The 25,498-nt window shown below is 40.5% G+C and overlaps 1 protein-coding gene across 10 annotated transcripts in view; it reads left to right on the top strand.

Moving 5' to 3' along the window:
* The first annotated feature begins 2,019 nt into the window (after positions 1–2,019).
* Positions 2,020–25,498, top strand: part of LOC115570926 (SRC kinase signaling inhibitor 1-like) — a 117,946-nt gene continuing 94,467 nt past the window's right edge. For 5 of the 10 annotated variants that reach the window (XM_030399730.1, XM_030399735.1, XM_030399732.1 and 2 more), the window contains exon 1: positions 3,908–4,028. Coding sequence is in view for 2 of the 10 variants with exons in the window: in XM_030399729.1 (XP_030255589.1) it covers positions 3,998–4,028 (31 nt within the window). In the remaining 8 variants the exon portion in view is untranslated. Of the gene's footprint in view, positions 2,265–3,907; positions 4,029–8,963; positions 9,301–25,498 lie in introns of those variants that run through there. The other 5 variants (XM_030399739.1, XM_030399738.1, XM_030399729.1 and 2 more) reach the window with 4 other exon arrangements.

Genomic DNA, 25,498 nt, shown 5'->3' with positions numbered 1-25,498 from the left:
GTGTTTGTTGAGTCTTATTCCCAGGTTTTAAATGTTGCTAAAACAAGATTAATACCAGCACATATCCAACCTCTTCGTCAGAAAATTCGGAATAAAATCCAAATGGAATATGAAGTTTACATGTCCTGTATCAAATTCTGAATATTGTCTTAATTACAATAGTATTGGAAAGTGACTATTATTCTGCAGATTTTCAGTTTTACTTTTATTATATGAGTAAATTCTGCTGATAATTACATACTTGTACTATAGTGAGGCTTTGAATGCAGGTCTTTTTTTACTTGCAGCAGAGTAATTTTGACAGTTTAAGTACTTATACTGAATTAAGTGATCTGAATATTTCTCCCACCACTGAAAGGAGTCACTGCTCTGCCTGATTTAGATTAGATGATTATAAAACACTCCCAACCCCAAACTAGACTAACTGAAGAAAAAAAAAAAAACCTGGACGGAGTCCCAGCAGACCCCATTGGTGGAGCGACATAAAAGGCAGCCTGGAGGTTTTTGTCCCGGCAGTCTGCACAGATCACAGATCCTCTGCTGGATGCCTCCGAGCTCTGCACTGTGGCTTCAGAAGCTAAAGAGCTCATTTCTCCGCTGACCTACTCTCTGTGTTACTGTGTGTGTTACTGCGTGTGTGTGTGTCGTTAAATACCAGTGTGCTCGGGTAACCGCAGCCCCTCTCTTTGGAGGGGGTTTCCATGGCAACAAATTTTTTGGCCTAGATGGCCAGGTACAGTGAAGTAAAGGGTTAAACAGAAAAAGGCAGAAAAGAGAGATGGGTCAGGAAAGCTTCAAAGGGAGATTGTACATGTGCAGCACAATCAGGCGATGTCTGATCACTGATTTAATTTCCCAGAGTGCAGCAGTGGAGAGAGAGCGAGCCATCGGACGTGACCCTCCTCTGTTCAGACTGATTGAATTCAGCAGTTCCTTAAAAATAGAAAGAGAGAGAGGGAGCGCAGAATGAGGATTTTTATCAGGGAGGACTTTTATCGGTAAAATATTTAAAATATGAAATAGTAGTCGAGGTACTTGTCGAGTTTTTTCTTTCTCATGCTACTTTCCTACTTGGACTCCATTAAATTTTCAGAGGGAAACATTGTAATTTTTTACATGACTACATTTCTATGACGGCTTTCACAGTGTAATACATATTAAAATATGGTAATAGTTTGTCAGCAGGGGGTCGTTAAAGATATTCTGTAACTTGTAAAAACACAGTCATTTTGTGTTAATGAAATACAGTTTTTAGCTTAAATTGGACATGAGATGTTGCATTACCGCCTCCTTACAGTCACCATTGAAGTAGTGGCACACTAGTTTGTGAAATACAGCCAGAAAGTTGATAATTATACAATTAATATAAACAGATGTGCAAGACATCAGTGAAATATTTAGTAAGAAATTGAAATGTCATGCTTATTCACAGTTACAGATCATTCATTTTCTTTCTTCATTGGACATTCACATCTATTTAATTTATAGATTTTTGAAAGAAATATGAAGAAAATGGGTAAAATAAAGAAGAAATTCAATACATTTAAATTTAAAACAGGGTCCAAGTTACTCTAAACCAAGATTTCTGCAAACTCTATATCTATCTATATATATTTACTATTTTTATGTAAAAACAATATACAAGCACATTTATGGTCCCAGCTTCATAATATTAAGGTTTTTTTTGCTTTTCCTTTTAATTACTTCAATGCTTTTGATGTATTTGTAAAGTTCATTTCACATCACTTTCTCAGAATACATTTTTTTTTTTTTTTTTTTACAAAACCAAACAATCAATCAATTAATGGACAGAAAAGTCCAGCTTTTAAACTAACTCTGAGCCATAATGTAAGGACATAAAGCCAATATCTTTTTCTCTGGTGCATCCTGAACAACTCCAAACTTCTGCCTACTGTAAACAACACACAAACAAAAATCTCACATACGAATCACCGCCCGCCCGGCACGCCCAGCGACTCGAATCAAACTCTTACAATTAAATCAACTCCGTGGCAGGTGCGCAAATGTGAAACTGTCCGTTGGACTAAGAGATTTTGTTGCCTATAATATCACAGTTTATTCTAAGTTTATTGTGGCAGTCCGAAGAGGATGGAAAGAAGAAAACATGGATGGAATAAAACGGGAGCTAAATGTCACTGAGCTGAAGAAACGTTTTGTTTTTTACTGCGCCATCAAGGCGGAGCGGGAAGACGAGCGGGCTAACTTTAGCTAGCAACCTCTTGGCTAGCATCCAACGGCTAACGGTAAGTTTAGCTTTTTGTTTTTTAATTGTGGATTCAGGTGTTTGGTGCAAATACACAGTTTGTAATGTACTATGTTTTGGGTTTGACTTCTAGATGTTTGAATTTATGAGTTTTTCTTGTAGTTTTCTAAGGGCAGTGGATAACTTATTTTCATTATATTTCATATATACATTATATTTTCTGAATACTTAATTTGTCAGTTTATGTCACTTTGAAATAAATCAATTATTTGCAGTGGTGGAAGGAATACTGGAAGTAAAAGTACCGCTGCAACAATATTAAAGTACTTTATTAGAGGTATATTTCCCAAAGTGCTTCTACAGAATGTTCTTATTTTATCCCACCCAGTGTTTCCCATACATAGGCTCTTCTTGGGCAGCCTGCCCAGGCAAATTGAGACCCACCCAGTAAGATAAAACCCAAATTCCACTCCCCCCCCCCAATCAATGATGTAATTTCACAGCAGACACCCCCTCCAGCCCTACCCACCAGGTCACACAGCATTAGCAATTTACTTCAGTGTTTCCCACACATTAATTTATTTGTTGTGGTCCACCACACTATCAATACTGACGGCCAGATATCGATTTTCTATGTTTGGATGCCATTCTCACTCACTCAGGACAGCGCAGTCGTCAGTGAATAACATGATGATGTATACTCCGATATAGTCCGAGGGCGTTGTGGTGCAACATTCGATGTTTAACCAAGTCTCCAAGAAGAGTGCCAGGCTTTGAAGCCAGTTTTTTGCAGTAACATTGTGAAAGAAGGGTTCTGCAAAATGGTGGATACATTACACAACCACTTGAAAATGACACGTTTCACTGTAATGATTTGAGCCATTAGGTCAAATAACATTTGGAAAGTCTAGAACAGCCAAAATCGTTGGGTTGTGGACTGAAGGATCGATTAAACAACACATTTTGAAATATCGACCCGGGCTCTGGGAAACTGTGATGGACATTTACACCAATATCTTGTGAAACATTTAATTGTAAAAACATAATCAGCAGATTAACTAATTTTGAGTTATGTCCTTCTCAACCACCATCTGTGTTTAGTTTATTGAATGGAGTTTTTATGGTTATTCAACCCTTGGCAGCGTTTGCTTCTTTTACATCTCAGCTGCACTCAGACGAAAGAGAGGGTGATCCTATTCAAATTCAAAAGTAGCATTATGTTCGATGAAAGGACTTCTTCTGCAGGTGCAACTCATGACCTTGGTCCTTTCTATGAGCAGGGAGGATGTATTCTCACCTCATCGCTGTGGTTTCCTTCAGGCTCTGTAGTTTCATTTCACAGTAAAAAGACATGCGGTTCTCTGAATAGTCCGGCGATGTAAATATGTAAATTTAGCACCGAATCAGGACGGGAGAGTGTGGAGAGAGTCTCTACTTTTGCCCAGTGCATGCTGGGAGATGTCCGAGGACCCCCCTCGGCATGAATAAGTAGGTAGGTATATAGATGAATTGAAATGAATTGAATTGACGTCACCCTTGTAAAACATCTGACATTAATTTTCAAAGCTTGTAGTAAATATGGATTAACTGGTTTAAGATGCACAAAGACAACGAAGCATTCTGTGGGCTAACTGCTAACACTCTTAGCAGAAGGCAGTCACAATAATCTCAATTTGTTCCCAGGCCACGTTGAAGGACCACTCACAGAACTGACATCCTGTGTCAGAAGATGGAACAAGCCATTGGATTTCCATGTGGTTCACTGTGATGTAGATGACATGTTTGGGTTCTCTCAGCTGTCAAGGTGAGCTGCAGATGTTTGTGAACATACTGTCTGTTTCAACTGATGTCACCATTGAACTAGTGACCACAATTTCCCCAGACTCCCATAACAAATTGTACAACTTTGAGGGTTTTGAATGAGTAGAAATTTCAGAAGTATAGAGTCATTCTTAATCATTTGCCCCCTTTCATAAATTCAGCATTAACCAATACAGTAACAATACAATACATTTTGTTCTTTAATGCGCCAGTTTGTCCCAGCATGTTGGCTGCAACTGTTTGTCCGCCATTCAAAAACATCAGCTCATTTGAAAGAGGCACTTGTTAATTTTCATATGGAGTGGAGAAGTGAGATCCAATCACAAATGGTCACTTGAGACACATTATAATGTCAGGTATGAACAGCCTCTAATACTGTTCTGAAACACAGAGGTTTTTGTCTGTATTGGAGACAGTCTCCCACTTGTTTACCAGTGACTGTAGCTCATAGTTTACCCAATCATTTACTGGGCTCACTGGAATGCAAAGAGCTGCTTTGCCAGTTGTTGTGTCTGGTCTGTGGACAAACTGGAACAACATCTGCTGATTTTATGCCTTTGACAACAGAATTAGGGCACTTGTGAGGTTTCCCATGGACCAAAAATGTGACATTGACAAAAGCAGGTCTATGCTGTTGGTCTTTAATGGTGGTTATGCCATTCCCAGGAGGAAATCAGGACAGATGGTTCACAGAGAAGTACTTATAAAAAGGTGTGTTGCTGTTACTGTCAGTTTTTTGCTCTTTGGAGCAGTTAATCATAAACATTAAGAAACAATCTGATCAAACATTTGCCTGGCATGCAGCTCTACAGTTCTGCAAAGAGCTCGTTTATTGTCAGTTTGTCCCTCTGAATCATTTAAAATGATGTCCGGCAGAGTCACTCAGAAACCTGCCCACGCAGTGCAGAACTTCATTAAAAAAACACAGTATTTACCTGACCCACTTAAGCATGATAATTCACATTCAGGCAGAGATCAAAGTGTCTGTCTACCTGATTGTTATGAAATCTAAAAATAGATGATCTCAATTAAAACCAAACCAATGACAAACAGAAGGTGTTGCAGTTACAGGTAAACATCAGATCATTTACACACAGCTTGAGCCACAGTCAAGTCTTTAATCCTGTTTATAAAATGAGGTATTTAATGACAGAGTTGTCTAATGGCATATGTTCACAGTCTGACATGATGATATCAGTTTTAAATGCTTTAATGAAACTGGTGTCTGTCAGTCAGTCTGGCTTCATATATTGTTTTCAGCAGGAGATCAAGGCTGTTGTTGCTGTCGTTCCAGTAATTAAACACACAAATGTGTGAATGCAATTACGATGAAGTATACTTTAATTTAATTTTGTTTGAAGTGCTCGCCCCCCCTGTGGTGCACTACATCTTTAGTATGGATCTAACTGTCTGTCTGAATATTTAGAAACCTGGTTGGGTCCTTTTTCATTCTTCATTCCTTCTTTTCCTGCCAAATGTCAGCATCTTCTTCAAGTGTGACACTACTTATGAGATTTAAAGTGTGCCCTGGCTCTCCTCTGTGGAGTCCTGTATGTGTCCAACTTTTCACCTACAATTAAGTCTGAATCAATTCTGGACTGACCCGAACCATTAATGTAAGAACATCGACCCAAAAAGTCCATAACATTTTTTACCTAAGTAACAGTATAGAAGTATTAGTCTCTGTCTAAATCTGCAAAGTAACTGAGATAAAAAATATATGTAGTGGAATAAAAGTACGGCAGAAGAAGCAGAAATGGAAGTACTCAAGGAAAGTACAAGTACCTTAAAATTGCACGAAAGCACAGTACTTGAATCATTGTACTTAGTTACTTTCCATCGCTGATGATCTCATTCTTTGGTTTACTATCCAAAGCTTTATTACCACAGGGGAGGGAAGAGGATGGCTCTTCCTGCTTTGAGTGTGGGAGCTAAATAAAGGATTATTTAATCAGGATGTGTCTTTAATGAGACTCCACTATGATTATTTTTGCCCTCATCTGCCACTAAAGGAGACCCTGTCGTCCTGGTGTGACATTATTTCGAAGAAGTTATCCGCTGCCATCTTCGCATTCGTGGCCCTGACCCTCAGAGAGTCTCTGCCGTCGCCTCACTTGAACCGGCGTCCTTCTTTCTGACATCTGGCAATTTTCAGGGCCACCACATCAGTCCTTTTGAAGTTTCCTGCACCTGCCTTTTCCTCTCTCTGTCTGTGTAATTGCTGCAGCTCTGTGTGATGTATCTGCTGTTACCGTACGAGTCTGCAACATCGACGGCATCCCGATTCATTATTCAGCTCCCCCGGCCCGACGTAGCCAGAGAGCAGCTGCTCTTACTGTCACCGGTCAACAGGAATCCATGAATCTGTAATTATCCTGTCATCTCTGTCTGTCTGCTCCTGCTCTGTATTTATTTCTCCTACATTCATCTGTCTTTCTACTGTCTGTTTCTCTGCTTTCTCCATCATTCACATAGCCTGTCAACCTGTCCACCTGTCACCTCTCAGCCTCCAACCCTCCTCCTCTAACCAGGACAGGTTTCTTTTAACCACCTATGTCTACCTCCTTTTACTGCTTACACATTTAAAAGGAAAAGGAATGTTTAGATCTACTATTTATGAGGTTAAAACACATAAAAACAGATTTCAAATCAGGAAAATGGTGTTAAACTTTACACTTGTACTTTCCTCTTTTTCCTTACTCTAATTCCCTTCACCTTTCTTACTTGCCTCAATAATTACGCCCCCTCTCTTCGGTCTCTTCAGGGTACGACTTGTCTCTTGCTGAGCTGTGACTTAGTGTTTTAATTACCTCACCACCTATAGAAAGGTGCTGAGGATGTCGGCGCACAAATGATGCTCGATGAGATTTCCTGGAGAGAGAAACCAAGGCTGAGCATACATCATACTGATATGCTTTTCTATTACCCACCTGTGGCATTAGGTGTGTGTGTGTGTGTGTGTGTGTGTGTGTGTGTGTGTGGCATGTGCGTTTGTGCAGTAAAGTGAGGGCCACTCTCTGAAGGGCAAAGAGAAGACACTCTGGAGCATTAGGGCGATCACGGGAGCATCCGCGCGCTCAAGGCCCAGCGAGCGCTATCTTTAATTTATCACCATGTTTTATTTATCAGCCAGTCAATTCAGGCCACCGAACAAACAAGCCTATGTATTGACGAGTGAACAGCGTCATGTCCACTCTAGTTCGTCAGTATGCAGAGCTGTACTGGTGTCTGCTTAATATTGTTATGACTCATTTTGTCCCGACAGTTTTATGCGAACAAACTCCTTATTGAGCTGTTGTCTGTCTGGTAGGGCTGCAGTCGTGGGATTATTTTCTTGATTAATTGATTAGTTTTTTTTTTTTCTACATAATGTCAGACAATGGTAAAAAAAAAAAAGAAGAAAAGAGTTGTGCTGTGTTTTCCAAAGCCCATAATGAAGACCTTTTAATTGTCAGAAGAAAACCCAAATATATTCAGTTTATTGTCACAAAGTACGAAAGAATAAGAATAACATTGAAAAGTGATTAATTGTTTTTATTCTACTTTATTGTTTCATTGCTGAGTCAACTAGTCAAACAGTGCTAGCCTCACTAGGCGGCACCAGAATTTCTCATCAGTTTGGTTGGGGATAACACCCAACAATGTTTCCATTATCAGGAATTAATGGATGATGTGGAGCATCCTCATCAAATGTTGCCAGCTGCTACTAATGTGACAAACCAATCGCCACAGATTGAATTTTCTGTTTATTTCTTTTCACAATGCTTTTCTTATGCTCTGGTTAGATATCAAGACAAACCCACTTGTTTAGGGTTAGGAGAACATCATGGTTTGGCTTAAAATACCTGTTTTAGTGTCTGTGATCACAGATGGACGTGCTGACCCTGCCGCCTTTCGGCCATTGGCCAGGTGTCTTTTGTCGGTAAATGTAAGACGTTCATGTCGTGTCTGCATCTTCACAACCAGAAACAAGGTTCGTGATGGGGGCCTGCTATTGTTGCTGAGACTTGGAGAAAAATATGTAGATTAGTCAAATATGAAAGAAAGTTGAGTTAATTTGACAAAATGGCAAGGTCATGGACACAGCTTGTTGGATTTGTGTTAAATGCAACTTCTGTGAAGGATTTAATTGAGCTTGAGTTTTCAAGTTTTCAGAAGAGCTGACTTGTCTAACTTTAAACTTTTGCTTAAACATCAGGAAAACTAGTTGTTAGGAACATCCGCAGGCCAAACATTTCCTTACTCTCTGCCCTGGAGATGCTATTATCAGGTGTCATAGTGTGCATGACTTACAGCCCCTCTGACCCTGAACACACACACTCTCACACACACAGTCGGTCTCATTAATTCATGGCCTTCAACTCAGGATTGAATTACAGCCGGTGCTACTGCAGGATTTACTTTGACAATATCCTTTGTTGCTGGCACACCCATGCCCACACACACACACACGTGTATATATATATATATATATATATATATATATATATATATATATATATATATATATATACACACTCAGGGATCAGCTGCAGCAGTGTTGCATCACATACATTCACAGCACTGCCCATGATACACTGACAGTGTTTGCTGCTCTGCTGGCGGATATTCATAATTAATTAATATGTCTGCTGAAACTGTCAAAGAAACATCTGCATTCACTTTTTTCTGGATTCCTTTTCATCCTTCGATCAATTGCTTCCCCTCCTCTGCTGCAAATGAGGAAGTGTCAAGCCCACATAGAGCTACTGAATCGCTGATACACACCCAAGTGTATTCCCACAGACATGATTAAAATCCAATGCGTCTAATGACAGCACTAAGATCAAAGGCATCGGGAATGGTGTGCTGGCCCTTTAAGAGAGGCAGATCGGGGAGGGCTCTGCATCCATAAAACATGAGTTTATTCAGTGGCCATGCTAAGACATGGTTAGGAGCGCCTCTGCACTCCAGCGTGCTCTCTCATAACCATCACAGGCAGAGCATCTCCGTCCGCCACATGCTGACACAGCTCAGACATGGACCCGCAGAGAAGAAAGGGATAAAACTGGAGCGAGGGAAGACTGGAAGCAGTGAGAAACAAGAGTAGAAGAAGAGAGTGAATGGAGAAGAAAGAAGAGGTTAAAGGCATAAAGAAGATCAGAAAAGTGACGGCGCGATAAGAGGACAGTAAAACAGGTGCATCGAGGCGGAGAATGGGCAATTCCTCCTTCCCAGGCATGTCCCCTCTCTCTCCGTCCATTCTGTAGTTGCAGGTATTTCTAACTTGAGTGCCCTTCTCTGACGCGCTGGGGGTGCTGGGAAACTACCGCTGTTTACCTCCGCTGTCCCTCTCGTCTTCAGTGTGATGCTGTCTGTGTGTGAGTGTGTGTTTGCTCCACATAGGTCTTTTTACCTGCATGTTTGCTGAAGATGTATTTGGTTTCCCTTAAGAGCTGAGGTACATCTTTGGTACTCTACTCTTACTGCAGTGTTTGACTATAAAGTCAAATCTGGGACAGTGAGTTTAAGCATTTTCTGAGTTGCTTTTCAGTTTGGTTTGATTTGAGATAAGCCTCCGATTGAGTAACTAAATACAGATACTCTAATCAGTTTTAAGTGTTGCATCCCATTTGCAAGATATTAGAAGTGTCTTTTCCCTGCAGATATTGACAGGACTGAGAGGGTCGGGGGTGTGAGTGTCTGGTGGTGTCGGTTGCGTCTGGCAGCAGCACTTGTTTACTGCCTGTGCAGATGGGAGACTGTTGATGTTCAGCCTCTCTGTGGTTGGCATCTGGGGCAGCATGAAAGAGGCTATTGATGGATGGATGTACAGAGGGTGCTGTTAGTCAGAGAGATGGAAAGAGTGATACAGTTGATAGTTTGATGGTTATATGCTGGATGTTAATGGATCAATTCTGTGTTGCCTTTGTGTCTGTTGCAGGGGTTTCAAAATATAGACTTGCATCATGGACATATTGAACTCAAAATCGGTGTCTATCTTTAATAGATGTTTGGAAACATTCGGTGGGTTTGTCCTTTTTAAAATCTGCATCATTACATTTTAGTCACGGAGGTAAGAATCAATTTTTTTCAGAAGGGTGAATCTCTGGCTAGCAAACAGTGATGAGGCAAAAAAAAAAATCTATTTCCCTTGTAGCTGTGATCAATATATTCAAAGTCAGCTTTTCATCTGGAGTCACGACAGTCCTGTAAACCACGATAGGAGCTGGTATAGAAGGTTTCCTCCAGAATTGTATAGTTAGTGCTTCAAAACAATGACACAATAAGAAATTAATATGATTTAATGAAATATATTTTATCCTTCACAAGAAGAAAACGTACAGTATTCATGCCATATATTTGAGTTTTGTGAAAGCTGCGATGTACAAACTAATTTGATCACAAACGAGATGTGTAAGGATTTTGGTAGGAAAGCATGGTGTATATACTCTACATCGGCCCAATATTGGTAAATGTATAACGGCTTGTATTGTATTGGTAAAATAATAGCTGATAATTGGTGCTTATTATATTAAGGAAATGTGCCTTCATTCATTGTTTCACTCTATGTAACATATTTTATTATTAACATCTATTAATGACTTTTTTATTGGCTACATGTGAGTGGATTACAATGTGAAAAATGAGACCTTCCCTGTCTCTCCGTGTTATCTATACAAGCTTGTGGACGATTTCTTTTAACTGTGGATTTCTTTGTGAAGGACTTGGTTTGGATTTTCCGCTACATTTTAAAGGTTGTGACATTATGTTCTCAGGTACCTCGTCTCAGTCAAGCCTCCGGGTAGAGCGACGGGCTTTGAAGCCAACTTTCATAGTGGCCAAACTGCGTAATTATGATGTTGCGTTATGCTCTGGGACCCAAAAATACTTTTTTTTCGTAAGCTTACATTGTTAAAGGAGCGTCTATAAAATGATGGATACTGTTTTTTGGAGCGTCAAACCCCCACAAATCGACTTGCCATCAGAATGTGATCCATTCGGTCCAATAAACCTCCCTCGGTCTCACTGCCTCTCTCTGCCCTGCTAACCGAAAGCAACAGAAGCTTATGTTAGATAGAGCGACTTCGAGCACGACGCAGTTCCACAGAGCTGCTTTTAAATGACGGACATACAAAATGTTATTAGACCATATGGATCAAATTCTGATAGTGAAACAAGTCATTTTGCAGGGGTTGTGACTCTCAAAAAAGTATCTACCATTTAACAGCCACTTCTTTTACACTATAAGCTTATTGGAAAAAGTGTTTTTGGGCCCTATGCATCACCCGAGGTTGCAGTGACACAGTTTGTCTGCAACATAAAATTGGCTTTGAAACCCAGTGATGTTCCTGGAGGCTTGGGCTTAAGACACACACCATGTGACTGCAACATTTCTGGTTTGGTTCTAGCCAGGAGCCATTGTCACATGTTTTTATTTCTGTCCTGTTTCCTCTCACTAGATTGCAGGTATGTAATTCTGTCAAATAAAGACAAAAATGCTCTCAAAAACTACAGTCTTAATCACTTTAAATTTAGGAGTTCAAACAATGTATTTCTCAGCTCTATCCCTGACTGTCGTTAAAAAACTTTCTAATACACTTGCATCTGCATGATAGATGTATTTTAAACCAATGTTCCAAGCTGGGCTGATTGTACAGTTTTCTCTCCAGATTATCTTTGTTTCGATGTGTGCAGGGAATTATTTCCTGGGAAACTGGTGAAAAAGATTTTTTTTTATCTCACTGCGGATGGAATATTTTTCGTCCAGATGGTAAAAAGGGTCTTTTGAGGACTCTGTAAAAACCTTCCCACAGTGTTATTAAACAACCTTCTGGGTTTTTAAAGACCACCAGGTATTTATCTTCCAAATAAAAGGCACTTATCTCTGCATATGATACATGAGAGGCACAAACTGGTGCTGCTGCAGTTTTAACCGACTGTAGGCTGGCGCAGTGTAAAATGGAGGTCCTCTCTCTCTTTAATCAGTATTGATTTACATGATACCCTCCTCTGTTCACCCTCCAGCACACTCTCACTGCACAAATCTGTGTCAGAGCAGAGCAAGACTCGAGTCTCTTGAACATTTTGGGAGATAGGATTGAAAAAAAGAACCAGCTATCTTTAAAATTCATCGTGGTTCAATATGAGTCCTGTCACATCTTGCGTGCTGTCGCACTCGGAAATCGCTGAGAGGATTAAATTTGAACAGAATGTTTTGAAACACAGACTATACAGTCGCCCTTGAACATCTCAAACTTATCTCTTTGTGCTGCATGACTGTGTGAGTCATGTCACCTCAATGACATACCAGAGCCCTCCGCAGCTCCCCAGGAGGGTTTCAGAGGGGGGCGGGTGGAGCGGGTGGAGCTGGTGGCGCTCGTGGTGGGTAGCAGATCAAGTGTGTTGGAATCATAAGTGACTTGGGAGCAAAAAGAAGGAGAAGAGGCGGGTTGAGGATCTGTCAGAGAGCCGAAGAGCGGCAGCCAAACAGCAGTTTTCCCACGTCAGCCTGATCAAACTTGTTGACATCTGGAAGGAGATGGAGGAGAGACAGAGAAAGGCAGGAACAGATGAAGGGCAGAGAGAAGAAGCTGCAGAGCAGAGGGTGCCGACATCACAGGGCCGACTGATGCGGTTGCCACGGAGCCACCAGGTGAGGGCGAGCCGACTATAATATTGACTCAGGGATATCTCTGCTCCCCAGAGCTGATTTGCTCTCTGACATTTAGAGGCTGCTGCTGTTTGATTCTTGATGTTTCTTCCTTTGACTTCCTTCATAAGTCAAAACATCATTTTTGAGAAATTTGGTTCCGCGCAGACTGTAGAAACCTGAGATCAGCTTTAACACCAGAGGCTTCATCATTTTGGAGGATGTCTACGAAAGCTTAAAGTGGTGAAACTTTAACTGACTAAAAGACTCCATATTATGGAGAAGGAACCTGCTGACTGCTTGGACCTCAACCTGGATCCCTGGATCAATTCTTCTGATAGATTATTTTCATCATTGATTATCCATTACGTATTTTATTTATTTATTTCACAATGTCCAAAAAGTCCCAAATACTTACGCATACATTACAGATGGACATTTTTTAATAGCTTTTTGAAAGTTGAATTGTTTGTTATTTCAGTGATTACAACAACATTAACAGTCATTGATCTTCAGTCATCTGACTGATTGTTTCAGTAAAGAGTCTTCTTTTTGGCTGCTGCATCACCAGCAGTGGAAGAAATACTCCAAATGTTTTCTTTGCTGTTATGAGGAAGACAAATTCAATTCTTAGATTCCCACACTGAAAATCGCCACGACCGACTCAAGTACAAAAAACTTGATTCAGTCATTGTTTATATCGACTCGAAAGAATCTACATTTAGAAACCACATATAGTGTGAAAATCTCCACACAACACTTTACATTGTTGCATTTCCATTAAACATACCAATTCTATTTAGTATAGCACTACCATGATTAAACGGTTAGCTGGAAGTTATTAAATGACTGAACAACTATTTAGATAATCAGTTAATTTGTTTAGAACTTGTTTTACAGTGAAGATTCTCTGGATTCTTTACTCCTGACAATAGACTGAATATCTTTGGGTTGTGGTTGTGAGGACGTCCTCTTGGGATTTGAGAGACGCTGACATTTTCTCAACTAAACAGCTGATCAATTATTCGAGAAAATAATCCACAGATTAAGGGATCACGAAAATTTTGCAGTTGCATCCCCAATTTACTGTTTGAAATATAATCCTTACTGCAGGCTGTTTTTGCAGTTAGTGTACAATACAATCAAACTGTGACCTGTCAGTTAAACTCCACGAAAAATATAAACGTTTTGCTTGTCTTTTGTAACAGTTTAGATCCATTTCCCCCCCGAGCTCTGTGTGGAACGGTTTCATATTGTTTGCAGCTGTGTGTCGTGTCTCCATCTTCCAGTGTGGTGTTGGCACTCAGCTTGCGTCTCTCAGTGTCTTCATAAAGTATAGATTCTCTTGTTTGAAGGGGAAGTAATGATTGCCTTTTGAGCAGAGTGCAGGCTGAGAGCAGCACCTGTGGAGCTGGCACAGATTCAGTTTTTTGTTCAAGGACACTTCCCTCAGTTGAGCAGCAGTAACTCTGCTCTCAGTTCATCCCTGACGCCTGTTTGGCAAATATTGCTCGAATGTGATGACATGGAAACTTGTTTTATTGCTATTAAATGAGGTCTGTAGATGTAGTTATTTTTATATTTGGACAATGTTGTCATAGAGGAAACTTTGCAGTGAGATCTGTGGTAAATTGTGAACTTTTTAGTGTCGAATTGAACAACTTTGGTCTTTCTAGACACAGGAAGCAGTTAAACATTTACGACACAACGCAAGGCAGTTATTAACAAGAAATCTCTGTTAATTTGGCTTTCCCGACTCAGTAAAGCTGACCCAGGATAATCTTGGCAGCCTGTCTGCGGATGTTGTTTAATTTATTCAGCGAGGCTCCTGGAACTGAGAGGGCTGATCAAAAACTCTGCTGCAAGGTGCTTTAAGATGTTTTAGGCAGTCGTGATCAGTGAGTTCAGTCACTCTGTCAGCTCCATTCATAATAAAAAATGCACCCCTGTTTTTACGTGTTCTTTCTGGTAAAAAGCATGTAAAATCTGTCCATGTTTTTTCTAGGACACTCTCAGAACATCTTTCACTTTAATATTTTACTGACTTGACCTGCTTCGGCCCCCGGATGCATCCGAGTCTGAAACTATCACATCTGTGCTCAGACTGCTAACATATACGTAGCAGGATGTATGTAGCTTTCAGGCAACCTTATTTAACTGTTTTAACTTAGAATATAAGCTTTAAATTCATCTTTAAGCTGCGCTGACATGTGAAAGGAAGAATGATGCTTCGTCATTCAACACCTGTTCTTGCACTGTGTAACTTGAGTGAACAGGTACGATCTCTGGTGAGGCACCACGTCACCAACTAGGCGTGTCACATTTTTTTATCGTCTAGTCGATCAAATTGAGCTTTCAATTTTGATCATCGAAACCAAAAACAGGATTTGGCGATTCTTCCTCTAACCCTGAAAGGAAGAAATACCCCCATCTTTTTAAAATGAAATATGTAAATGACAGTGATCCAGATGTGATATGATATGGTTGCTGTCAGCTTCGGAAGAACATAATTAAAATAAAAAAAATCTTTTAGAAATTGTGAATTTGTGACAGTTTTGTGTCAGTGAAACTGGATCGTCTTTTATAGACAAAATATTTTCTGGTTTTCCTTCTGAGGTCCTCCAGCTGCTCTGCCTCATCTCTCTGTGATTTACAGAGTTTCCTGATGGAACCTAAGTAACCGCTAACTGCAGCTAATCGTAGCTGCCCATGGCTATTTAGCTTAATGATCTTTACAGCTAGCTGACTCTTTGACTCTGCCAGGACCAGACTGAAACTGGATAATTGCGGCAGTGTTGTTTTCACCTTTTATTAGGAGAAGGACGTTTTTTTTCGACGCTGAAATAAAAGGCTGCAAGACAGAGCTGGGCAATTGATCAATATCATATCGTGAGAATAGACTAGGTATTGTCTTGGATTTAAGATCGTAATATTATGATACAACATAATTGTTATCTTTTCCTGGACTTGCCAGACCGTCCTAATTGTTCTATTACCTGTATTTACTCACTTAGTCATTATATCCTGTGTTAGCAAAGTTATTAACTCGTAATCAATGTTTTTGATAATTGAATAGCACAAACGCACCTCTAGCTGTCCATATTTATGACATTGGTGTATAATTGATCTGATATCTTTTTTTTTTTTTGTATTTTGTTGCTTGCTATAAAAGTTATCTAGCTCACATTGCTACATTTTCTTTTTCCCATAATGATCCACCATCTTTTACCCTGAACTCATATTACCTCTGGCAGATGCAGGCATCTGACAAACACACTGACAACACAGAGAAACATGTGAGGACATTGAGACGAGAACAGAAGATAATTTTCAGAGGTGCCCGTTGTTGTTGGAGGAAAGATGCTGAATACTGTCATATAGCATTTCTTACCAGAGGAGATTTTTCTTTATAGACAAAAAATAACCAAGTCTCTTTAAAGGCAAATCCCTCTGTATGAAGACAAATGATATGCAGTAGGCTCGGAGGAAGAAAGAATTTCGCTTTTAAAAAAGACTTGTCTGGCAATGAGAAGAAGGATAAAGAAAGTGAGGCAGCCTTTTATGCTTTTGTCATCAGTATTTTTGTATTCCAGCCTGCAGAAGTTGTGTACAAGTGGAAGAAAAATAGAGGGAATAAGCGGAGAGAAGCCTCTCCTTGAAGGGACGGCGGTGGCTTTTCTCTAATAAATCAGCTTAATTGCAAACGACTGCGTCACACTTTTCTCAGCAGCAACTGTAAAATTTTCCCCTTGCAGGTGACAGTCGCCCGACATAAAGTGCTGATAATGACCTCATGTGGACACTGTGACAGCAATTATTTAAACTCCTCTGCAGCAGCCAATATATCACATATATATTGTTCTGCCATTTGTTCTTTAAACGATCACACACATGCAGACACACACAGAGTCCTTATCATGGGGCAGTAGCCACATCAAAGATTACTGCATTGTTGTCGACCCTGAGCTGCAGGGGTGCCATTACTGAGTGTGGTGGGCTTTCCTGATGGTTCTCCACATTATTGTGTGCGATTGTTGGTGTGTGCTGCATTTTAATCATATTTATCACATTAAATTGGACATCCACTACAATTTTAGAAGTGTTGACTGCCGATACTGATATTAGTAAGTGAAAGAAATCCAAAATTGATCTATAGAGAGACAAGATTACGCCCCTTTCAGTTTCCTTCATGGGACCTTATTTCGGAAACAACTTTGTGTGGAAGTGAATGGAGGGAGACAAATAATTTTTTGGATCCCACTTGAATTGTGCCATGAATCACACATGTTTGTGAATTTAAAAGGTAAGATAAAAGATTTCTTATCACAATTCAAACGGGATCAAACATTTTCTTTGCTCATTCTTTACAAAATAAGGTTCCATGAGGTCCACCAGATGGGCCGTGACTTTGACTCTCTATATCGGCAGATTTATACAATCTTTTGCAATGATCCCTTGAATGTGGTGACAAAGGTGTGTAAACAAGTCAGAATATTTTACAGATCAACAATAAACTTAATTATCTAAAATGACATCAGTGAACTGAAACAACAAACTTTCCTCGGAATTTAGTAGTTACATATTACCTCAAGCATTTTCTTCGGAAATGTATTTCTTTCTTTTTTTTTAAAACCCAGCCCCAGTTTCAAGTGTGATTCATTTTCATGTTATTCCTGCCTTTTTGGATCCACAGATTCCTTAGTGGGTGTTTGGACTGAAAACAGCCCTGCGCTCAAAATACAAGGGGCTGCGTTGGTGGGGTCGTTCTTCTTCAGGCACCGCTGATACAATCCATGAATTCTACATGGAGCACAGTGGTTTATTATATGAGGAAGGATTTTATTACTCTTGAAAGTTTTCACTGTAAAATATGAAAATAACTCATTAATATTACATAGTTATCTGCCAAAAATATGTGCTGTCGTGTCTCTGATTGACCAACCCAGCGCTTTGCTAGATGCTGTCGCATTTGGTTGTAGTAAAAGATGACGCCCTTGCAGCATCAATGGTTCCCCTTCAGTTGTTTGAGGGCACTGTGTTTTTATTTAATCTCTGTCTCAACCGGGCTTCACTGGAGAGAGGTGAGAGATGACAAAGCTATCAGTGTCTAGCTCCTGCCCCAGGCAGGACACCTGGTGCATGGTGTACACTCCAGGCTGTTGAAATATCAGGACACTGTATTGATCCCTCAAGAGGAGTTCTCCTGTGATTCAGTCTTGCAATTCTAAGACTTTAACAGAGTGTCTGCAGCTACAATCCTTATTTGAGTTTGCCAGGTAGAGCACAGTGGTAAATCCGCAAATGGCATATATCAGAAAATACATCCACATCTAGTACGATACATCTGTGATCGGCCTATATCGATAGTCTGGTTGGGCTTTAATGAAATTATATTCATGATTAGATTTTGGCAAGGTTCTGCACAAAACAAGTACGTCTGATATGAATGGTAGCCCGGGGCACATCTGTAGGACTTCAGTGCTTCATTTTATAATAGTATGTTAAGACACACAAATTAGTTTTTTGTGATTTCAATAATATTTCAATTAATTGTTAATCTCCACCTTCTGATAATGCAACTCAAAGCTCCAAAGACACAGCATCTCCTCAGTAAATCCTCCCTACCCAAGATGAGATAACTGTGATGACATCACCTGCAGTATTTTCTCAGACTTGGCTAAGTAGTTCCTACCGTGACTTGTAAATTGACTTTGACATGTAAAATTGCTGTAGTGCCTCTTTAAATCCCCCCAGGGACTTGTTACATTAACACAATGTATAGACCTATTTCACAGAAGCTTTAACTGCCTTACACAGGTGTAACTAATATTATTAATAAGTATTTAGCTGTGTCAGTCCAGGGTCCTGCTGTTGGCATATACATGCTGGCTCACAGCATACTGAATGTAATGGAGCTGTGGTTAACTGTATTAGTTCCAGCTCAGCGTTTCCTGCTTTATAAGGTCAAAATGTCTGCCGTGAAGAAAGGTCTATTAACGTTTAACAGAGCTGTAGACTCTGTGGATTAGAATGAAGATATCCGTCATCTCCCCATAAACAAACTCTGTATCTGCCTGTCAGGAATCCAGTGTTAGACATAAAAGAGTCCTCTGAAGCTGGTCCACGGTGTCCCAGAGTGTGTGTGCTTGTTGAAGTTTGATTCCCAGCTCGTTCGGCTCAGCACCAATCAGCATCTCGAGCTTCTCACTTCCCTCTCGCTCAGCAGAGGTTTGATTTGAGGCAGATTGTTTTTTCTTGCATCTTTCCATCAGTTTCCTGAGCACTGGAAGTCTCTGGATGACTTTTTTTGTACATAAAAGCATGGACTGACTTTTCTCTCAAATGGCCTTTGTTGTAGCTTTTAAGATACCATAGGAAAGGCATTAGGAATTGTCGTGGGGTTTGGGATTTTCGCAGTGTGTGCTCGAGTGTTCCTGTGTGAGAGGAGGTTACTTCAAGGTCTTCCTGCTGCTGTCACGCATTCTGGCATTTCTAGTGCAGTGGGAAATACATTCAGATTCTAATTTGACAACTTTCCCTGAAAGAACGAATCACAGATATTCATCTGCAGATTTTTTTTTTTTTTCTTACAGCTGTAGCGTTTTGTCCTTGATAAGGGATTTCTATTTCAGTGACATCTCTGGTAGGGAACAGCCTATCAGATAGCATTACTGTCACACATCAGGGCACAGAGAGCAGAGAGGAATCGGCTGCTCGGCACACACTGTCGCAGGTAAACCTGTGTTCTGTGACAGAGGAGAAAGGCTGTGTGTGCTTTGTTTGTTTGTGTTTTATGAAATTCATCACCGCTGCAGCTTTACCTCTGTCGGGTTGCTTTGTGCTACAGGCACGGCGCCACACATTGTTTCACATATTACCCATTTACTATGAATTGTGCATGCTGGATGCGTAGGCAGAACAGCTCAGACATCACTGGGGATATTAGCACTTATTTGCTCAAATTACAGGATTATGGTATGGATGGGAATTCCTGTTTGTAACTAGAATCACATACAAATTGACTTTAGACGTGACATTGACTTTGGATTTGTGACTGCAGGAACAATAAGTCGATAAAAAACAGCTTGCTTGGAGCTGAATGAAATATGTGATTGATTGGAATCAGTCCAACATGTACGGGGCTCAGCAGAGATCATGGAGACTTGTTGTTTGGAGAACATAACATATTGTAGAAGAGTAAACCTGTAAGCAGTGTTTCAAGTCTGTCGCCTCCTCTGTTGTGGTTTTTCTTGCACCTGTAACACACCCAACAGTGATGTCCTGGTGTGCTGACCACACCCTCGAGTACACGTTTACATAGCTGCAGAGAGGTTGAAGAGTCTGACTCACCGGATGTACACTGCACTGTGGGTATAAACCTGTCATTCACCTCTATTTTGCAATCTTTGTCACTGTTTTCAGTATCCCTGTCTCTACAGGAAACGACAGCTACCCCCAGAGCTAGCAACCTGCACGCTGAGAATTGCAAGTCACCCTAATACGAAGGTTGTTAGTGACAGTATGAGTGTAAACAAGCTGTTACTTTTTCCTGTGCAGGATTTCAGCTAGCTTCCCACTTGCACCATTGTTGCTCCCTGAGCTTTGCTTCGCCCGCCTGTCAAGATTGTGATTGGTTTAAAGAAATACAGACATGCCAGAGCATTTTCCCCCATATAGCAGGATTATTATTTTTGCAGCCAGACCTTTCTCCAGTGCTTACAGTGCCTTGGACTGGTCTGGCTATACAAGACTACCCACAGAAGGGCAGGATAAACAAGACTTTTAGCTGCTGCTTAGTTGTGTTTTAGCCATGCTAGCGACATAGCTATTTGGATGGCATTGTTGCTCTGTCTGTTGGTCTGTTTGTCAGTCAGTCCGTCACTTTGGTCCCAACTGCAAAAATCCACTGGATGGATTTCCTTGAAGCACATACAAACATTCAAGTTGCCTGGACGATGGCTTTTAATGATGTTGATGATCAAGTAACTTTTGCTGTACTGCTTCGTCATCAAGTCAGATTTCTGTCCAATACTTTGGTCGAGAACCAGATTCCAGGGTTTTCCTTCCCATTATAAGGCTCAGGTGCAGCACCCAAGCTGTATTGGGCACCACTATAGCTGAATGGAGGTAAAATTAATTTGTAACGCATTAACCCAATTATAAGACTTTTCCCAGATCTAGTGGTTGTAGTTATATCCCCAGTGGACTTGCTTTGCTGTGCTCAGATATTAATAATGGTAGAAAATGAGGTTCAATTGCATATTTAAAAAAATACTAAGTTGGCCTTTGGCTTTATTTGATAGGACAGGCGTAGAGTGACAGGAAACAGGGAGAGAGTGAGAGAGAAGGGGGATGACATGCTGCATAGAGCCAAAGAGTACAGCTCTGTACACTCAGAGGGGTGCTCCATGAAATTGCCTATTTTTAACTGAAATGAGCCAAGTACTTGCAGCCAAAGTCTTCCACAGAGGGGAAAATGCTGCATTAATGAAAAACTAATGACATTCCCATCAGCCTCAGCTTCAGCTAGCAAATGTCAGAATGCTTACACATTCAACAAAGATGGTGAGGATGTTAAACATTGACATGTTAACATTGTCAATGTAAGAATTGTAGCTCAAAGCACTGCTATGCATTAGTTAAGCCTCACAGAGATGTTGGTGTGTCAATCTGGTGTATATGTGTGTATCTCTGCATTTAATTCAGGTAGCAGATTTAGATTAGTTAGTCCGACAGCCTTGCCTGTTTGTTCTGCGCTGCATCAGTCAACACACTGGTGTTTGTCCAGCAGCTAAAGCTGATTACTGTTGCTGAACACATCCAATGTAGAATCAGAGCAGTGTAAACAAGACTCTGTAGGGGAGAAGGACAAATATATAATCATGGTGATAATCAGCGATATGAACATGACGGGATGAATACAGTATTTGTAATGTTAGCAAGAATATAAAACCTGTTAACTCAGATAAAGTGGCCCGTGAGAATCGCCTCTATTGTTTGCATGTACAGTCATCTGCCTGCCTGCATCATGTGTGTTTACATGAGCAATATGTGTGTTAGCTGGTGGTGTTTTCTACTGTGTGACAGCTCTGATCTGGCCTCGCTCTTTGTCATCTCAGATCTGCCGTGACAGCTTCGACACGTGTCTTTAGAAAGCAAACAAATGCAGCTCGACCACACTGATGACTGAATTACAACATTTAACAAGCTGCTCATGTGCTGATTAAACAGAATGGCCCTTCTGAATCCCCGATCAGACTCTCAAATGAAAAGCTTCTGTCGAGTGGAATAATGGGGTGTCTAAATGAGGGGAGCGGGGGAGAGAGGAGGAGGAGGAAGTTATTATATACAGTCATGGGGCTCGTCAGTAGAAAAAGTTTTTTAACAAGATTTACTACACTCATATTTTGGATGTAATTTATCTGCCAAAAAAAAACAAAAAACCAGATGGAACACACATTAAACGCAGTTAAAGATGAATTTGCCTGATAACTTTCTTTTGCTAAAGACATTGTGATAATATAGTTATCATGTAATCATAGTAATTTGTTTTGCCACGATAATCTTGTAATGAAAATACATTTTATGACTAAAATTCCCTAACAGTAGATTCTAGAGCTGAAACGATAAGTTTATTTATTGTTTAGTCAGTTGATAGTAAAAGGAGCAGCAAAAAACTATTTTGATTCATGAAAGCTATTTTTTTAACATTGAATATTGAGCAGTTGTTACATCACCTTTGACCTTTTGTTTTAAAAAGATTAGAGATAAACAGATTTGTTTAATAAGTTGAATAAGTGAATGACAAAGATAACAGCAGTCTCGAATCAAGCCTTGATCATCAGTCTTGATCATAATTTCATCCATCTTCAATGTTCATATATTTGCTTCACTCATTTTTCACATGTTGTATCAGCATTCACGTCCTTTGCTTTAAACAAATTAACAGTATGCACCTGAGTGTCTGAGGTTGTCACTCAGGAAGAAGCAGATGGGAGCACAGTTGGATCACTGTAATAATCAATGATATTGATTGGAATTTGTTAAGTATTTGTCGCCACAGCAGTATCAACACATCGGGGTACTCCTCCCTAACTGACCAGTCACCACAACAACCCCAACGGGAATTTCTTCTGGTTTCCTAACTTGACTGTTGGTAATTTAAGTGCCAGATTGTAGGTTGTAACAGTGGAAGCAGCAGATAGTAACACTTCAGTTTACAGCTGTTGTGTTTCTCGGTGCCTCTCTACTTGTTCCAGTAGATGAGTTTCACTGCTTTGTGAGATTGTGAGCTCTTGCAGTCTCCATGCTTTATTCAGTGCTGACGCTTCAGGTAATAAACCAAGTCTGTTGTGTTTTCCACTGTTCTTGGCAAGTTAACAGCAAACATCCCTGATCTTTGACCTGCTCGACTTGAAGTTGGCAAAAAACATCTAAAACATCTTATTTTCTTTAACTCTTCGCTGACAGTTGAAGCTCACTCACTATCATTATCTTCACTTAGTATATTTCTGTAGTCTCGTTTAGACACTAAAACTAAAACATAGCAGCCGCTGTTTTTTAGACACGCAAGAGCCTTAACAATAAATTGTGGGACATTTAATGTATGTAATGTATTTTATGTTGTGGAACAAAACATGTTGTTATCTTCAGCCTGTGGTCACCACAGACGGTATTTCAGGCATTTAACCAAAAAACGTTTAAGAACTCATAGACTTTGAGACGAGGCACTAAATGTGCAAGATGCTAACCGATGTCTGAGTTTAGGACTCATTAATTCACTACTCTGTTGACTGTTGGCCTCACACAGGACTCCCGCCATGATTGCCTTACTGCAAGTTCTACAAATGAACCACTTGATCATCGTCAGCCTCCTGCTGATTGACTTTCTGGCTCTTTATCGTACCTTTTTCCATTTAACCACCCTTTGCCTTTTTTGGCCCTATTTTTGCAGAGGGCGACCTCTAGTGGATTGGTGGGTCTACTTACATGCTTTTTTGCTGAACTGGGTTGCATAAACCATCGCTTGTTTTAACATTAAAGAAGTTACTATGATAATAATCGATTAATTGTTAGTCATTTTTCAGTTAAAAGTACCAAACTCTCTTGTTTCAGCCTCTCTGTAATGATTTGCTGCCCTTCTTTGGGTGTGGAAAAATCCTCACAAGTCACGTTGCACAGATTTAACTGCAGTGAACGGTTGATTTATGGATTGCTGGAGTGAATATCGACATGACGACATGAATCTGGTGTTATTTGTGGTGTTTATTGAAGACGAGGCAGATTTAAGATGAAGATAAATCTGGAGCGCGCGTTGGAGAAAAGATGCCTATAAGCAAGAGCGATATAATCAGCAAACAGTTTTTTTTGGTTGCAGTTTTCTGTCTCACTCACTCGTCTTGCTGCATGTCTCACACACACACACATGCACACACACACACACACACACGCGCACACACACACACACACACACATTCACATGCTCATGCTGTAGGATCTCATCTCTGTGCAGCTCTCGCCTTCCTCAGCAGCCTTGGTGAATGATTTCATTGGGATGACAAGTGTGCCTCTCCCTCCATATTTCTGCCACCCGGGCCCCTAGCCTGGATCCAGAGGCAGTCTGCAATAATACAGGCCCTGCTTTCTTTTCTTTTTTTTACCTTTATCTCAGTCTACCCAATCTGATTTCAGCAGTGCTGAAAGTAGCATTTTCTTCCTATCACAACATCGCCAATGCTTACTCTCCTTCCTCCCTCTCCCCTCTCCATCTCTCTTCATTCCCCTCCGTCCACTAAGCAGAAAATGGGTCCAGTTGCCGTTGCGGGCTATTATCTGCATGAGCTATCTATCTTGATAATTGACTAGTGGGGGTAAATGTGACGGTGATCGGTGTGACGCTAATACATTCTGCCAATTTGACACGCTCATAATCCGCCGGGCTCGCGTTTCCACCCCGTAGTCATCACGGGGAGGCGAAAGGTTTGACGTGTTAGAGCCACTGTAGCATCATGGATACACACAGTAGGCCGAGTGCGTGGGTGGGGAGAAACACTCGGTCTAATTTAGGAACCGGGAGCGTTTGAGTGGGAACGGAGGAAGAGGAAATTGGTCTCAACATGCATAGAGTCACATTATAGAAACCGACACATGCAGATGGATAAAGCTGTCAGTGTGGATGTGTAGACCCAGCTGCAGGAAATAAACTCATCTCAACATCAAAACCAATTTGTTCTGTATACTGCTGATTGCTCTTGCATCAGTGAGAATGAATGACATGAATAGGCCTCATACTGTATATCCGCAGCACAAGTAGCAATGAGACGATGTCTAATTCCACCTGGCATGACATCTGTATTTGGCAACAGTCACAAAAACATCCTGGTGTGTTGAGAAGATTACCTGAAGACATCAGACGCTCATTTTTTAACGATTTCAATCCTCTACAGCCTCCCCATCACAATTAATAGGTGCCGGTTACAGCTAAGATGATTATTGGTTTAATTTTCTGTCAATGGACTCATGGAGTAATTGGCAACAGTTTGATAATCGCTTAGTTGTTCTTATTTAGCCAAAAAATACACTGGTTAAATCTTCTTTTTGTACTCTTTAATGATATTGAGTTAAAAATCTTGGTCTGTTCATACAAAACTTAGTGTCAATCTGGACTCTGAAAATGTTGACATTTTATAGACCAAACAGTTGATCGAGAAAATGAGTGACAGCCGAATCAGAAAATGTAAATAATGAAGAGTTGCAGCCCTGGTGACAGTCATGTTGTCCCGCCTCTCTAAATAATCCTCTCCGTTGACAGATTAATATAT

This window comes from Sparus aurata, chromosome 20, assembly GCF_900880675.1.
Source record: "Sparus aurata chromosome 20, fSpaAur1.1, whole genome shotgun sequence".
Classification (NCBI taxonomy): domain Eukaryota; kingdom Metazoa; phylum Chordata; class Actinopteri; order Spariformes; family Sparidae; genus Sparus; species Sparus aurata.
Note: the sequence above shows the minus strand (reverse complement) of the source record. Positions and strands in the feature narration are given on the sequence as shown.